At 34.5% G+C, this 17692-nt stretch overlaps 1 protein-coding gene across 1 annotated transcript in view; it reads right to left on the bottom strand.

The window, feature by feature from the left end:
- Positions 1-6279: 6279 nt before the first annotated feature.
- Positions 6280-17692, bottom strand: part of LOC104112454 (uncharacterized) — a 16938-nt gene continuing 5525 nt past the window's right edge. The window contains exons 8-14 of the mRNA XM_070176939.1: positions 17584-17690; positions 16882-16972; positions 8415-8531; positions 7636-7760; positions 7419-7535; positions 7200-7326; positions 6280-6516 (exon numbers count right to left, since the gene is read on the bottom strand). Coding sequence (XP_070033040.1) covers positions 6280-6516; positions 7200-7326; positions 7419-7535; positions 7636-7760; positions 8415-8531; positions 16882-16972; positions 17584-17690 — 921 coding nt within the window. The remainder of the gene's footprint in view (positions 6517-7199; positions 7327-7418; positions 7536-7635; positions 7761-8414; positions 8532-16881; positions 16973-17583; positions 17691-17692) is intronic.

The following is a 17692-nucleotide window of genomic DNA, read 5'->3' as shown; positions in this document are numbered from 1 at the left end:
CCAAGGGTTATTAGGAAAAAATAAAAGTCAAAACGAAGCTTAATGGAGAAAATTGCTAGTGAGAGAAAGAGAAGCCATTATCGGAAGATTGGAGAGGGAAGGGGATTTTAGTGCTTAATGTTTTTTGCCCTATACCTCTTATATGTTTTAATCAGGTGAATAATATTTACCCACTTAATATATTGGGATTAATATTTAAAATACTTAATTAATTTATTTTTTTATTAGGCTAATTAATATCCATGTGGAATCCCACACGGCACATTTCTTACAAATTTACGAGAGTGTATCATACACACTATTAAAAATATGACGGTAGTGTTTTAATATGAAGGAGGATATAATTCAGGGGGGTTTCGGGGACCGGCGATGGTTTAGGTAGGAAACTGACAAAAAGGTGATAGTTTAGGCGAGTTTTAGGATATTTACTCAAAAATATATTATAATTAAGTGTGAAACTAGTTGAAAAATAAACAACAAAGCAACGACACACTTTAGCTTTGTATCCTCCTATTGCAATATATATAAACAAATCACACCTCTTCCGAACAAAATTAAATAGTTAGTATTTGATCCTTTATAACGATAAAAAAAAATTAATGATTTGTCCAAAAGTCGAATCAATGGATGAGCCCAGATTCACCAAACACCAAAATAGATTTTAATGCCACTAACGTACGTTCACTTTGAAAATGAGTTAACTTCTTTCATGATATATAAATTATAGATCTTCAGACCTCAAGATTAATTATGAAACGATAAAATTCAGTTATCTTATACCTAATTGCAAGTAAGACTAAATACTTTGGTGGGATAGACTTGTCAAATCCAGAAGTCGCAAAACCAAAAATGCACATGATGCTAGAAATAAATTTTAAAATAGCATACTACACCTCAAAAAGCTATATCAAATCTTATAATAGGCCAAAAATAGTCAAAATTGTAAAAATACAATTCTAAATCTGATTCCATAATAAATTCTTTTTCGCATTTTCCGTTAAAGTAATAACTATAGTTTGTTAAATACTCGGCGAAAACCAACAGCCTTATGGAATCAAAACAACTAAGAAGTATATTTAAGGGCACCTTTTAAACTTACCCCAAAAATATAAGGATCATTTTTGTTATTTTCTCACATTTTAGGTGTGTTTTTAACCAAAAAAATTATCAACATTATTTTTGTGAAAAGGGAAGCAAAGTAAAATGATTTTTATGTAACAAAAGAAAGAATAGTGACTTTTGGATAATGCGTATAAAACTAGATAAACACAACAATAATAACATATTTATAGCTTGTCTTAATAAATAGATTAAATACCAACAACAATAATAACATATTCAGTATAATTCCATTAGTGTGGTTTGGGGAGGATAAAGGTACACATACATTACCCCTACTTTGTGCAGGTAGAAAGATTATTTGCGATAGACCCTCGGCTCCAAGAGTAATTAGATTTATAATTAAATATTTATGAATATTTAAAATATTTAATAAACCTTTTACAAATACAAAATTTAAGCAAATTAAAAGTTAATGAATTTTTCCGAATCATACCTGCTTCTCTAGCTCCTGCCCTAGAAGCAAAAGGCTATATATTTCACGGATTGTGTGTATCATTTCCCATTTATGGGTGTAAGTCGAATGCCAGTTTTAGACTTTAGTCGGTGATCCAAAATGAGTTATACTAGTAGTAGATTTTAGAACAGAATGCAAGTTGTTGCTTTTCTTTTAATCATTTGGTATTTCAAACCTCATTAATTCAAATTTACATTGAGTATGACTTATTTAATTTAAAGGAAAAAGCTCCCTATCAGAAATTTTTCTATTCTCGTCACGATCCAAAATCCCACCACAAGCGTCGTGATGGCACTTAATCTCTAAGACTAGGTAAGCCGATTTTCATTACATTTCGAAGCCATTTTTTTTTATAAATGAAACCAACAACGGAAATAATTATAACAACCTCCCAAGACTGGTAGTATTGAGTGACGAACTCTAACATAATACATAAAATGATCTCAATGATCGAATACTTAATACTGTTTGATTAAAAATTAACAGTACAATAAAATGAACAAACTCCAAGGGATTGCGACGACCAAGCAGCTCTACCTTGAATCCTTGCGATCACACTCTAACTCTGTCCAGGTCTAATACCTCCAATTTCTGGCTCTGCACAAAAATGTGCAAAAGTGTAGTATGAGTACGCCACGGTCGGTACCCAGTAAGTATCAAGACTAACCTCAGTGGAGTAGAGACGAGGTACAGTCAAGACATTCACTAGTCAAATAACCTATACAATATAGCAGTATACAATAGTACTGGAAAATAACTAGCAATGATAACAATAAACTCAACCAGTGATATAACAACAAGGCAATAAGAACATCATAATTATTACTCAGGCGAATAAGGAACACAAGTACAATCAACAAGTCATGTCCTTCAAATATAAATCCTTCACATATTATTCTTTAAGATAAATATCTTTCGAATATACTTCTTTTGAATAATTATCTTTCAAATATAATTCTTTTCAATAAATATATTTTCAAGTAAAAGTCACCATGTGACACCTCATTTCACAATCATAAAAATTACGGGTCTCAGCCCACTTTCATATTTTTTACGGCACCTCGTGCCCATATTTCTATCACCATCACACCGACAACTCACGTGTCAATAATAAAATCATCATATTTTTCTCCGCCACCTCATGCCCATATTATTTTCATAACTGCACAGACAACTCACGTACCAAAATATCAATGTATATAAGATCCGCATGATCAATTTATTTTCAATAAAGTAAGGTTAAAAATCTTTAAATCAAATAAGAAATCAACAAAAAGATAAGTTTATTTTAGAAATCGTTTGAGTGAGGAAAAATGACATTTCTATTAAAATAAAGCATCAGCTAAACTATTGATTTGGATATAGAATTTATTAAATTAAACATACTAAAAAAAAAAATTTATTTAAAATAACTCAATCATAAAAAACAAGTACAACCCAAAAATATAAATCCTCAAAGTCTCGTATGAAAAAGTCAAGGTCAACACAATACATCAAGAAATACAAAACACTTAATATTAAGTCAAATAATACATCACGAAAAATACAAGAATTTATAAATTACGGAAAAATAAAATAACCAAAGGCAAGTACATCCATAGAAAAATATCAACAAAAGGGCACTCCCGAAGTACCGCCTTGTAATCTCAAAAGTAAATATGCAAGACAGGGGGAAATCTCCAGAGGTACCGCTTCGTAGTCCCAAAAGTAAATATGTAAGACAGGAGGGGATCTCCCGGAATAACGTTCCGTAGTCCCAAAATAAATGTGCAGGGGAATCTCCCGGAATACCGTTCCGTAGTCCCAAAGTAAATGTGCAGGAAAATCTCCCGGAATACCGTTCCGTAGTCCCAAAGTAAATATGCAGGGCAGGGGATCTCCCGTAATACCGTTCCGTAGTCCCAAAGTAAATATGATTTCAACAACTCCACATCAAGTGCTCACATATCACTACTTGCCACAGAAATCAACAATACATTCATTTTTCACAATAAAGAGCCCATGACTCGACCATAATGTGTACAAAATCTTAACAAAATATATTTCACATAAATTCAAGGTGGCAATCACACCAAATCATCATATAAAAATAATTTCAACAAACAAGGATCTAGGCATGACAAATAGAGGATTTAATAAGTGCCAATAATTTCCAATTTAATACATAAGGGCATCTAAGGATTTTTAATCAATGAAATTCGCACATATAAACCAAGTACGTACTCGTCACCTCGCGTACATGGTTTTCAATTACACAATTTGCACATAAGACTCAATGCCTAAGGAAAAATTTACCCACTCGAGGTTAAGCAAGACACTTGTCTTTTTAAAGTTAGGCCGATATTCCAAAATCGCCTTCTTGCTTGAATTGACCTCCGGACGACTCCAATCTTTCTTGAGCCTTCCTTACATTATTACGAGGTTCCAAAAATTCCTGCAACTTCAATCTATTTAGAAGCATAACAAAAGTGAACCATAATTAGGAAAATTTTCATGGTTTCAGCTCATTTGAGCATTTTATCAAATACTAGGTGTGCAAATTTAGTTACAAGGTTCTTCTACAAGATTTCCTTCACTCCTCAACCCAATCTTTACTTATTTTAGCCCAACAATCTTCCCACAAATCTTATTGGTATATACATGTATAAATAATACTCTCATACCCAAGAATCATACTCCTAATCAACCATCTTCTACCCAAATTTGAAATTGAAAACTAGGGTATGGAACCTTACCTCTTAGATGAAGAACTTGTGAGATTTCGTTGTTGGATTTCAAAGTTTGGACAAGATCTTGATGAACAAAACACTTTATCTACTTCCTCTCTTTAGAACACTCTCACTTCTCTCTAAAAAACCTCAGATAATTGCCCCAAAATAAATCCCAAAGCCTATTTATTAAAATGGGGTCGGGTTATGAAAATAGGAAAATTAACCCTCCAAAAGCAGGTCTGCGGTCGCATAATGGACCGCAGAATGGGTATGCGGGCTGCAAAATTGATCGCAAAATCGGTGCCCAGAACTGGGCTCTTCTGGTCCATTCTACGACCAGTTTTGCGGTCGCAGAAGCAGTTTTGCAATCGCAGAAGCAGTTTTGCGATCGCATAACGATTTTGCGATCGCAAAATTGGTCACAGAATCGTATTATTCTAACCTTTGGTAATTTGGTCATAACTTCTTGTAGGAATGTCCGAATGACGAACGGTTTAAAGCGTTGGAAACTAGACACATAGACCTTTCTTTTGATAGGTAATACACCATATAACTCTTTATATCAAGAGTGGTATAATCGTTTAAAGTTAGGTCTTGTGCTAACTCACTTGAAACCTTAGTATATTATGAAATTTTCAACTTCAACATTCGATGCTGAAACCTATCGAATCAAGTCCGATTGATCTTAAATTTTGCACACAAGTCATAAGTGACATAACGGACCTATTCTAAATTTTTAAAATTAGATTCCGACCTCGTTATCAAAAATTCAACCTTCGATCAAACTTTTTCGAAAATCGTCTATTTTTTAATTTTCGCCAAAACGCGTCGAATTGTTCTATGGACTTCCAAATTCAAATCCGAACACACGCGTAAGTCCAAAATTACCATACAAAGATATTGACATCATCAAAATTCTATTCCGAGGTCGTTTGCTCAAAAGTCAACTCTTTGGTAACTCTTTCCATTTAAGCTTCAAAATGAGAATTTCTCTTTCAATTAAATTCTAAATCTTTCGAAAATCAAACTCGACTACATCTGCGGGTCATAATATATATTATGAAATTGTCCGGGACATTAAGTCATTGAATGGGGCATTAATTCTTAAAACGACAAGTCGGGTCGTTACAATTCTTAAGGCTCAAATTTAAAACTTAGTGAAGAAATTTCCTCCAGCTCACTATGTTACTTGGTGAAAAATATTCCCTATTTTAAAAATCCAACACAAAAGAAGTATTTTTTAGTATTTAGTATAATTTGAAATAACTTTCTTTGTGGAAAATTCTGAGAAAAAGGTCAAATTTCAATATATTATATACATGGTCCAAAATGGACACATAAGGTAATATAAGTGCATCTTTAAGAATTTGTCTGTCAAACACACAGAGATTTACACCTCTAAAACATAATACATCACATTTGATAGTAACAACTTCTTTTCAACAAGTTTTTTCTTCCAAAAAAATGCTTTTAAAAAATGGTACAAACAAGAAACAACTTTTCAAAAAAAAAAAAATATTGACCAAGAAAATCGAGAAATGACATTTTATTAAAAATATAACAAATACTCCTAGGCTCTTTACCCTAAGAGAAACTTTAAAAAAAGAAGTTAATTTCTTCTTGATATCCAAAAAAAAGTAAATATTATGGATCACAAAAAAAAATTAAAAAATCAACTAAAGTAGACCAGAAGGAGTAATAAGTATCAAATCAAATAAGCTAATAAAGCGAAGACTAGCTAAGAGATAATTATAAACGGAAGACAATCAAACAAATAAAACTAAGATTACCAACGAACAGAGAAAATTTTATCAGGCTATGATAACAAAACATTATTCTCGAGAAAAATATCCATTCTCGCAAAAAAAATGAATACAAATTTTTTTTTAAAAAAATGACTACCTAATAAAAAATTGATTGTGCATATACCCACTTTTAAAAATAAATCTATCTAATTCTAATTATCAAAATCCTCCTCTGTCTCCAAAAATTTTATTGTGGAGGTCCTTCAAGTCGAATATAATCATACATTAGTCCATTAAAAGGACCATTAGCTGAAGCTTGCTTCAAATATATTATATTTTTACCAATTTGAAGTAAATTCCCTGGAAATTGAATATCGAAGGTCATATACAAGCCATGAATTCCATGTCTGGCTATTGCATTACTCTGCCCAATTTGTAAAGTATCAAACCATGGCCTTGGTTTTGACGGAGTGTATATCCACACCTATAGATGTAGAAATAAAAAAAAAATATTATCTTTATTATATTGTTATGGAAATATAAAGGACAAAAAAAAAAAATAGACAACAACAACAACAACAAATCCAGCGTAATCTCACGTGGAAGTTGGGGAAGGTAGTTGTACACAGACCTTACCCTATCTTGTAAAGATAAAGATGGTGTTTTCGATAGACCCTCGACTCAAAGAAAGAAAAAAAAAAGAAGCAGTAACAACAACAACAACAAGAAGAAGATAAAATGATAAGATAATCAAAGCGAAAGTAACAACATATAGTAGTAGAAATCTAAAAATAAAAAAATATAAAAATAATACTAATATTACTGGTATGGAAAAAAGAAATGACACAAAAAATAGACTGAAAACAATACATTGATATTGTAAAAAAAATATGTTTCCAGTCACGAAAATAGTAGACTGAAAACAGATTTTTTTTACAATATAAATATAATTTAACCGGTTATAATAGCACTATTTCTACTATGTTACCAACCTATACTAATAATAGAAAGTACTATATATAATTATCTTATAATAATATTTTGTGTAAATAGTTTTTAAACCATTAATGCATAAAAATTAGAAACTTGAACTCGTTTGATTTTTTTTCCAAAATTTTCAATAATTTGTTTCTTTATGAATTTTAAAAACTAAAAGATGTTACAGACTTGCAAATGGCCATAGGATGCAGAAGCCAAAGCTATACGAAGATAGTAAATGCCATTAGGATCCACATTTGTGAGATCAAATGAAATTTGCCATGTTGTTGGTCCATAAGTATTGTCCAAATTTCTCCTGCAATATAAAACAATTTTAAAAAATATTAAAACATACAATTATACACGATTAAAAAAATATTAAACGAAGAAATTATACTGTCTAATCACCTAGTTACATGGGCAAAGAACCAATCTTTTCGAAAATCACTAACACCGACTTTGTATACTAAATCTCCATTAGGATACAAATCCGCAAAACGATTCCATAAACCATATTGTCTAAACCTGTAATTAGTAACAAATGATAATGAAATTAATTTATTTATGAAATTCCATATTTGTAAAAAAAAAAATTGATACAAAATTAGGTTTAATAGAAGCTTACTTATGTATAGTAGTGTTAATGTACAAATAATTCTGAAAACCAGGCAATGGATCAGGTATAAAGAATTCAGCAGCAGTTCTATCTGGGAAGCCTATTTCCCATAGAGTTGGACCAAATAAATCAATCTTTGTTAGAAATTATGTCATAAATAGTACAGTACTTCCTCTGTTCTAATTTATATGTAGAAGTGTCGAAATTGGCCCCGTAAAACATGACCCGTTCAACCCATCCAAGATTGGGTGGGTTAATGACCGGCCCTTTTGTTGAACTTAGCTCATTTTGACTCAATCCATTTCGGTCCATCTAAAGTTGGGTTAGCCCAAATTGATCCACGAATAACTTTATCAAAATATTTTTAAAATATATATTTTTGGTTTGAAAGAAAAAAGTCTTATTTAGTAATTAAACAATTCATAAGAAAATAACGAATATTAATTAAAGTTGGGATTGTTACACAAAAATCCCGCCAAATTCAATGTTTACTTTTTTTAGCCGGTATACACAGATTATATATTGATTATATACAGTTATATATGTATTATATATAAATTATACAGATATTATACATCCGTCGGCTATTTTCAATTTAAGAAATTAGGTGGATTGCTATTTAGGTTTATTCTTCATTTAAGTTTGGTAAGAGTTCGGCGATTTGGGCCATGACCCAAATTTAGCACATCTCGACTCAGTTCATCTTAACCCAAATAACTTTTGGGCAAGTCAATGACCCACCTATTTATTAACTTAGCCCATTTTGGCCCACCTAAAATCGTCCCAACCTGCCTATTTGACAGCTCTTGATATTTTATCTTGGAATAAACGCCATAAATTCCAGGCCTAACATTACTTATCTTGGAATAACCAGAATCATCAGTTTGCGTCCAAAATTGATAACCCTGTCAATAACAAATAAATAAAACAGCATAATAAGAATTTTTTTAATGTAATGTTACTGATAATTAACCATATATTCAAGTTGTTGAGGTTTTTGTTATTTAAGATAAAATAATCTTAAAATGAGGGTGAATGGAAAATGGAGGAAAAAATGAAATTTTTGAGTAAAATTTTAAGTTTCTCCCTCTTGACAATGAGACTAAGTTTCCCCCTCTTGACAATGAGACATTGTCCCATATTGGAAGAGAAAAGATTTTTGGTGGGTATATATATAATTGCTCTTCTTGTAGCTCTTAAAGAGTTAAGAAGAAAGCAAGCCCCGCGCCGTCGTCGTCGTCGTCGCTCGCTCTGCTCTCGGCTTCGGCTTCGCGGCTTCGGCTTCGGCTTCGGCTTCGGATATTTAATAGTAAATATTAACGTAAGATTATCCGCATCTGTGTATTAACCACCGGCAGCCGCCTAATACTCTTCCCACCATGGCCAAGTGCTTGCTCCACAAACAAGCTAATGGAGGGTGGAGGGTCGTTCATCTTCAAAGCTGACTGCTCTAAATATGTGCAGCAGCTGTTGAAGAATAAAAAATACCAAACTGAAAACGCTCAACTTTGGCTATACATTACACTCCTTCCTCTCAGCATTTCCATATAATTTTTTGAGTTTCTACTCCTTTGAATCTTGCATTAGCAAAGAATAAAGGCCAAAGCATATCACAATTGGATTATGCTCGTGTGTTGGGATGCTTAATGTATATCATGAATTATACACGACCAGATATAGCTTGTGCTATAAGTAAACTAAGTCGATATACGAGCAATCCAGGCCAATCTCATTGGATGGCAATGAAACGAGTTTTGGGATATTTAGAACATACCCAGAACTTTGACTTGCACTACAGTAAATTTCCTACGGTGATTGAGGGATACTGTGATGCAAATTGGATCACCAGTTCAACTGATTCTAAGTCCACGAGTGGATATGTATTCACTATTGGTGGAGGAGTGGTATCTTGGAAGTCGTCCAAACAAACATGTATTGTCCGCTCTACAATGGAGGCTGAATTCATAGCCTTAGATAAAGCCGGTGAAGAAGTTGAATGGCTCCGGAATTTCTTGGAAGACATTCCATTTTGGCCCAAACCGCTGGCACCAATATGCATACATTGTGATAGTCAAGCGGCAATTGGAAGGGGTGGGAGCGTTATGTATAACGACCTCGGCTTCGGCTTCGGATTTGGATTTAGATTTGGTCAAATGATCGATTGATTGATTAATTTTTTAGACCAAATTTATTTATTAATAGTAAATATTAACGTAAGATTATCCGCATTTATAACGGATATGTTTCAATCCGTGTATTGACTACCAGCTGTAATAGTAGCCGCCTAATGCTCTTCCCACCATGGCCAAGTGCTTGCTCCACAAACAAGCTAGTGCATGCTCCACCATGGAGGGTGGAGGGTCGTTCATCTTCAAAGCTGACTGCTATAAATATGTGCAGCAGCTGTTGAAGAATAAAAAATACCAAACTGAAAACGCTCAACTTTGGCTATACATTGCACTCCTTCCTCTCAGCATTTCCATACGATTTTTTGAGTTTCTACTCCTTTGAATCTTGCATTAGCAAAGAATAAAGGCCAAAGCATATCACAATTGGATTATGCTCTTGTGTTGGGATGCTTAATGTATATCATAAATTGTACACGACCAGATATTACTTGTGCTATAAGTAAACTGAGTCGATATACGAGTAATCCAGGCCAATCTCATTGGATGGCAATGAAACGAGTTTTGGGATATTTAGAACATACCCAGAACTTTGACTTGCACTACAGTAAATTTTCTACGGTGATTGAGGGATACTGTGATGCAAATTGGATCACCGGTTCAACTGATTCTAAGTCTACGAGTGGATATGTATTCACTATTGGTGGAGGAGCGGTATCTTGGAAGTCGTCCAAACAAACATGTATTGCCCGCTCTACAATGGAGGCTGAATTCATAGCCTTAGATAAAGCCGGTGAAGAAGTTAAATGGCTCCGAAATTTCTTGGAAGACATTCCATTTTGGCCCAAACCGTTGGCACCAATATGCATACATTGTGATAGTTAATAGTAAATATTAACGTAAGATTATCCGCATTTGTAACGGATATGTTCCAATCCGTGTATTAACCACCAGCTGCAATAGCAGCCGCCTAATGCTCTTCCCACCATGGCCAAGTGCTTGTTCCACAAACAAGCTAGTGCATGCTCTACCATGGAGGGTGGAGGGTCGTTCATCTTCAAAGCTGACTGCTATAAATATGTGCAGCAGCTGTTGAAGAATAAAAAACACCAAACTGAAAACGCTCAACTTTGGCTATACATTGCACTCCTTCCTCTCAGCATTTCCATATGATTTTTTGAGTTTCTACTCCTTTGTTCTGCATTGTTTTAACTTCAAATAAAGCAACTGTAAGTGTGATTTGCTACCAAACTTTGTGTTCGCTGAAACTCTGGGGTTTGAAGTACCGCTACACCAGTGTGTGATTCGTTCTATCTGGGAGGAAATAATCCATAAACCTTGGGTACTAGGAGGGGATTAAATTCCTTAAGGAAACACTGTGAATTCAGTGGGCTCGAATTAATTACTGTTTTATTACGATAACTTATATTTCTCAGAATTATTATTTACAAATATAATAATATTTGTGGGACTAACAATCTTAAGGAATTTAATATTTATTTCTGTATTTGTGTTATTCTTATTATTCTGCAAACTAAAACCTTTGTGATTTTGTGTACTCCCGTTTTGGAGAGTAAAGCCTTCGTAGCATTTTGTTGGAGATTAAAATCTACGTGATTTTTACTCCAGTTTGAAAATGTTTATTAAATGTTTGTTTGTGTCATTCTTTTACAGAAAAAATGACGACTGAAAGCGAAAACCAAGTTGTTCTGACGGTGACTGCCAACGCATCGACAAGCCGAACACCAGCGTTGGCCCCGGCAGAAAAACCCGAAAAATTTTCCGGGATTGATTTCAAGCGCTGGCAGCAGAAGATATTCTTCTACTTAACTACGTTATGTCTACAGAAGTTCATCAAGGAAGATGTTCCTGATCTACCAGATAAAACTCCAGAGAATGAACGCTTTCTCGTGATTGAAGCGTGGAAGCATTCTGATTTTTTATGCAAGAATTATATTCTTAGCGGACTGGATGATAATCTGTATAATGTATACAGTAGCGTGGAGACGTCAAAAGAATTGTGGAATGCGCTTGAAAAGAAATATAAAACTGAAGATGCCGGGATGAAGAAATTCGTTGCCGCAAAATTTTTGGACTACAAAATGGTAGATAGCAAGTCTGTTATTACCCAAGTCCAGGAATTGCAAGTGATTATTCATGATCTACTTGCTGAAGGTCTTGTCATCAATGAAGCATTCCAAGTAGCAGCAATGATTGAGAAGTTGCCTCCGTTGTGGAAGGACTTCAAAAATTATTTGAAACACAAACGAAAGGAAATGTCCCTTGAAGATCTCATTGTTCGGTTGAGAATCGAAGAGGACAATAAAGCTGCTGAAAGGAGAGGCCGTGGAAATTCAACAATAATGGGAGCAAATATTGTTGAAGATAACAAAAAGAGGAAGAAGGCTTCTGTTCTGAAATACAACCCAAGCAAGAAGCGGTTCAGTGGAAACTGCTACAACTATGGGAAAATCGGACACAAATCTACGTAGTGTCGTGCTCCGAAGAAAGACAAGAAAAGGGGTCAAGCAAACATGGTAGTAAAGCATGATGATGTTGATAACTTGTGTGTCATGCTTTCTGAATGTAACTTGGTGGGAAATCCTAAACAGTGGTGGTTTGATTCTGGAGCCACTCACCATGTTTGTACAGTTAGAGAAGCTTTTGCTACTTATGCTCCTGCTGGACCCGAAGAGACAGTTTATATGGGAAATGCTTCAACAGCAAAAGTTGAAGGATATGGGAAGATATTTCTGAAAATGACTTCTGGCAAGGTCATGACTTTGAACAATGTCCTTCATGTTCCCGAAATGAGAAAGAATTTAGTCTCTACTGGACTTCTTGTTAAGCACGGTTTTAAGTGCATTTTTGTGTCCGACAAGGTTGTCATAAGTAAGAATGAAATATTTGTAGGAAAAGGTTACCTCACCGAGGGCCTTTTCAATCTAAATGTAATGGTTGTGGAAAATAATAATAATATTTCAGCTTCTTCTTACTTACTTGAGTCAAATGATTTATGGCATGTACGTTTGGGTCATGTCAATTATAAAACCTTGCGGAAAATGATTAACTTGGAAGTACTGCCCAAGTTTGAATGCGAAAAATCAAAATGTCAAATATGTGTGGAATCTAAGTATGTTAAACATCCTTATAAGTCAGTTGAAAGGAATTCAAATCCTTTAGACTTAATTCACACAGATATTTGTGACATGAAGTCAATACCATCTCGCGGTGGAAAGAAGTATTTCATAACTTTTATTGACGATGGTACTCGATATTGCTATGTTTACTTACTGAATAGTAAAGATGAAGCAATAGACACATTCAGGCAATACAAAAATGAAGTTGAAACGCAACTTAACAAGAAAGTAAAAATGATAAGAAGTGATAGAGGTGGTGAATATGAATCTCCTTTTGAAGAAATATGTTTAGAATATGGAATTATTCATCAAACAACAGCCCCTTACACGCCCCAATCTAATGGGATTGCGGAAATAAAGAATCGCACATTAAAGGAGATGATGAACGCGTTGTTGATAAGTTCTGGTTTGCCATAGAACCTGTGGGGGGAATCCATTCTTACGGCTAATCGAATATTAAATCGAGTGCCCCATAGTAAAACACAATCCATTCCATATGAAAAATGGAAAGGAAGGAAGCCCAACTTGGATTATTTTAAAGTGTGGGGGTGTTTGGCAAAAGTGCAAGTTCCTAAACCCAAAAGGGTAAAGATACGACCGAAAACCATTGATTGTGTTTTCATAGGATATGCGACAAATAGTAAAGCATATCGATTTCTGGTTCATAAATCAGAAAATCCCGACATTCATAATAATACGGTTATAGAATCAGATAATGCTGAGCTCTTTGAAAATATATATATCCGTATAAAAAGGAATGTGAGTCGTTTGGTGAAGGATCTAAACGACCTCGAGAAGAAACAAAAGAAAGTATATGTAATCAGGAGGATCCAAGACGTAGTAAACGTCAAAGAACGTCTACTTCATTTGGACCAGATTTTGTGACTTTCTTATTGGAGAATGAGCCTCAAACATTTAAAGAAGCTATGACTTCTTCCGAATTATTATTTTGGAAAGAGGCAGTCAATAGTGAAATAGAATCCATATTGAACAACCATACATAGGAATTGGTTGATCTTCCTCCTGGAAATAAACCTTTGGGTTCTAAATGGATTTTTAAGAGAAAAATCAAAGATGATGGCACTATTGATAAATTCAAGGTAAGACTCGTAGTCAAAGGGTATAGACAACGAGAAGGTCTAGGCTACTTTGATACATACTCTCCAGTTACAAGAATTACGTCCATACAGATGTTAGTAGCATTAGCTGCAGTGTATGGTCTTGAAATTCATCAAATGGATGTTAAGACGGCCTTCTTAAATGGAGAGTTGGAGGAAGAAATTTACATGGAACAGCCTGAAGGGTTTGTGATTCCAGGTAAAGAAAAGAAGGTATGTAGACTTGTTAAGTCTCTTTACGGACTAAAACAAGCACCCAAATAATGGCATGCAAAATTTGACCAAACAATGTTGTCAAATGGTTTTAAGATAAATGAATATGATAAATGTGTGTACATTAAAAATGTTCCAAATCACAGTCATTGTTTGCCTATATGTGGATGATATGCTGATAATGAGTAATGGCATTGCCAATATAAATGTTACTAAGCGTATGCTCAATAGCAAGTTCGATATGAAAGACTTGGGAGTTGCTAATTTAATTCTGGGTATTAAGATCCATAAGACTCCTCAAGGTCTGGCATTGTCACAATCTCATTATATTAAGACAGTACTTAAAAAATTCAAGCACTTGAGCTTTAAAGTTGCAAAGACTCCAATTGACGTGAATCTTGCATTAGCAAAGAATAAAGGCCAAAGCATATCACAATTGAATTATGCTCGTGTGTTGGGATGCTTAATGTATATTATGAATTGTACACGACCAAATATAGCTTGTGCTATAAGTAAACTGAGTCGATATACGAGCAATCCAGGCCAATCTCATTGGATGGCAATGAAATGAGTTTTGTGATATTTAGAACATACCTAGAACTTTGACTTGCACTACAGTAAATTCCCTGTGGTGATTGAGGGATACTGTGATGCAAATTGGATCACCGGTTCAACTGATTCTAAGTCCGCGAGTGGATATGTATTCACTATTGGTGGAGGAGAGGTATCTTGGAAGTTGTCCAAACAAACATGTATTGCCCGCTCTATAATGGAGGCTGAATTCATAGCCTTAGATAAAGCCGGTGAAGAAGTTGAATGGCTCCGAAATTTCTTGGAAGACATTCCATTTTGGCCCAAACCGTTGGCACCAATATGCATACATTGTGATATTCAAGCAGCAATTGGAAGGACTGGGAGCGTTATGTATAACGGTAAATCTCGTCATATACGACGAAGACATAAAATCGTTAGGCAATTACTCTCTAGAAGAATTATCACGATTGACTATGTAAAGTCAAGTGATAATGTGTCGGATCCACTTACAAAAGGCCTAACTAGAGAGGTAGTTGAGAAATCATCAAGGGCAATGGGGCTATGGCCGAGAACAAGTCATTGTGGCGGTAACTCTACCTAGAAGACTGGAGATCCCAAGATCTAGGTTCAAGGAGATCAAACAAAGTCATTAATGACGGTTAAACATTGTCAAATAAAATTTTAGTCCGTTCTCGTAATGAGACAATGTTCAGTACCAAGGATAAAGCATTAAGGCTTTTTAATAATTTCTAAATTTGATACGGGGTATATCAAATAGTGTATCTACAGGATGACACGTTTAGGAATCACCTATGTAAGTGTGAAGTGTTAGCCGCTTCAAGGAGAACTTTGTAAGGCCAGTTCTCTACACACTTATGAAACCAGGCGGTGTTCATGGCTGAAACGAACACAACAATGAGAACCAAAGACGGTTAAGGGTTGATTGTGTGACTTATGTTTGTCTAGGTATACACCAAAGATCGACGGTTCAAAGATATCAAATCTACCGATTGACCGAGTATATCCGACATAAGTTCACTACGGAAAGTTCAAAGGGAAACTTACTTATCCAGATGCGATTAATCCTTGCTTGCAAATCACACAGTTTTTCCATGCATACTTCCGTGATATAGCCATTCCCCATTCATGTGGGGGATTGTTGAGGTTTTTGTTATTTAAGATGAAATAGTCTTAAAATAAAAGTGAATGGGAAATGGAGGAAAAAATAAAATTTTTGAGTAAAATTTTAAGTTTCCCCCTCTTGACAATGAGACATTGTCCCATATTGGAAGAGAAATTTTTTTTTGGTGGGTATATATATAATTGCTCGTCTTGTAGCTCTTAAAGAGTTAAGAAGAAAGCAAGCCTCGCGCCGTCGTCATCGTCGCTCGCTCTGTTCGGCTCGGCTTCGGCTTCGGATTCGGATTCGGATTCGGATTTGGTCAAATGATCGATTAATTGATTAATTTTTTGGACCAAATTTATTTGTTAATAGTAAATATTAACGTAAGATTATCCGCATTTATAACGGATATGTTCCAATCCGTGTATTGACCACCAGCTGCAATAGTAGCCGCCTAATGCTCTTCCCACCATGGCCAAGTGCTTGCTCCACAAACAAGCTAGTGCATGCTCCACCATGGAGGGTGGAGGGTCGTTCATCTTCAAAGCTGACTGCTATAAATATGTGCAGCAGCTGTTGAAGAATAAAAAATACCAAACTGAAAACGCTCAACTTTGGCTATATATTGCACTCCTTCCTCTCAGCATTTCCATACGATTTTCTGAGTTTCTACTCCTTTGTTCTGCATTGTTTTAACTTCAAACAAAGAACTGTAAGTGTGATTTGCTACCGAACTTTGTGTTCGCTGAAACACTGGGGTTTGAAGTACCGCTACACCAGTGTGCGATTCGTTCTATCCTGGAAGGAAATAATCTATTACCTTGGGTATTAGGAGGGGATTAAATTCCTTAAGGAAACACTGTGAATTCAGTGGGCTCGAATTAATTACTGTTTCATTACGATAACTTATATTTCCCAGAATTATTATTTACAAATACAGCAATATTGGCGGGACTAACGCAAGTTTCTATATATAGAAAATATTGATAAAAAGGCATTACCTTGGTCTCACTTTGCCAAGATCCTAGAACTCCAGGATTAGCAAGTCCAATATATGCATTTTTTGCAGGAAAAAGATCTTCGTTTATGTACCTAAACGACATTTATAAAAACTCTTTAATAAAACAACTTATAAATGATTCAACTTATATACGTTGACGGCGTAAAGTATTTACACTATCAGTTTGCAGTGGCGAAATTAAATTTTTTTTTAAGGGTGTTCAATTTTTTTTTTTTAAAAAAAAAAAACATTCCCCGTCAAAAAGTATTTAATATATGGGTAGTATAATTTGCCTAATATATATATATATATATATATATATATATATATATATATATATATATATATATATATATATATATATGTTATATACCTCTAAAACCTAGTAATATTTTACCTATATACACTGTAATTTTTCGACGAATTGACCATCCTTAAGATAATGTAGCTTTGCCTCTGTCAACGGGGGAGGAGCTAGCATGCCTGTTACGGGTTCGACAAACCCAATAACTTTGGTATGTACCTTGTATTTGTCTAAAGAAATTCATTAAAAATATACAAAGCATCAATTTAGAACCCAATAACGTAACTTAAAAATACTAAAACCCTGAATCAATTAGCTTCAAATTCTAGTTCCGTGTATTCTTGTCAGGTTATTGTTACATGTAATTATTTTTTAAATGACCTAATAGTATAAAATTACCTTGCATGGACCACTAATTGACCAGTGACTGAGCCACGTTCGTTTGCATGGGGATAGTCTATTGATGTAGGAAAGTCATATGACCATTTTGTAGTTTCTTCATTCATCT

Source organism: Nicotiana tomentosiformis, chromosome 5, assembly GCF_000390325.3.
Source record: "Nicotiana tomentosiformis chromosome 5, ASM39032v3, whole genome shotgun sequence".
NCBI classification, from domain to species: domain Eukaryota; kingdom Viridiplantae; phylum Streptophyta; class Magnoliopsida; order Solanales; family Solanaceae; genus Nicotiana; species Nicotiana tomentosiformis.
Note: the sequence above shows the minus strand (reverse complement) of the source record. Positions and strands in the feature narration are given on the sequence as shown.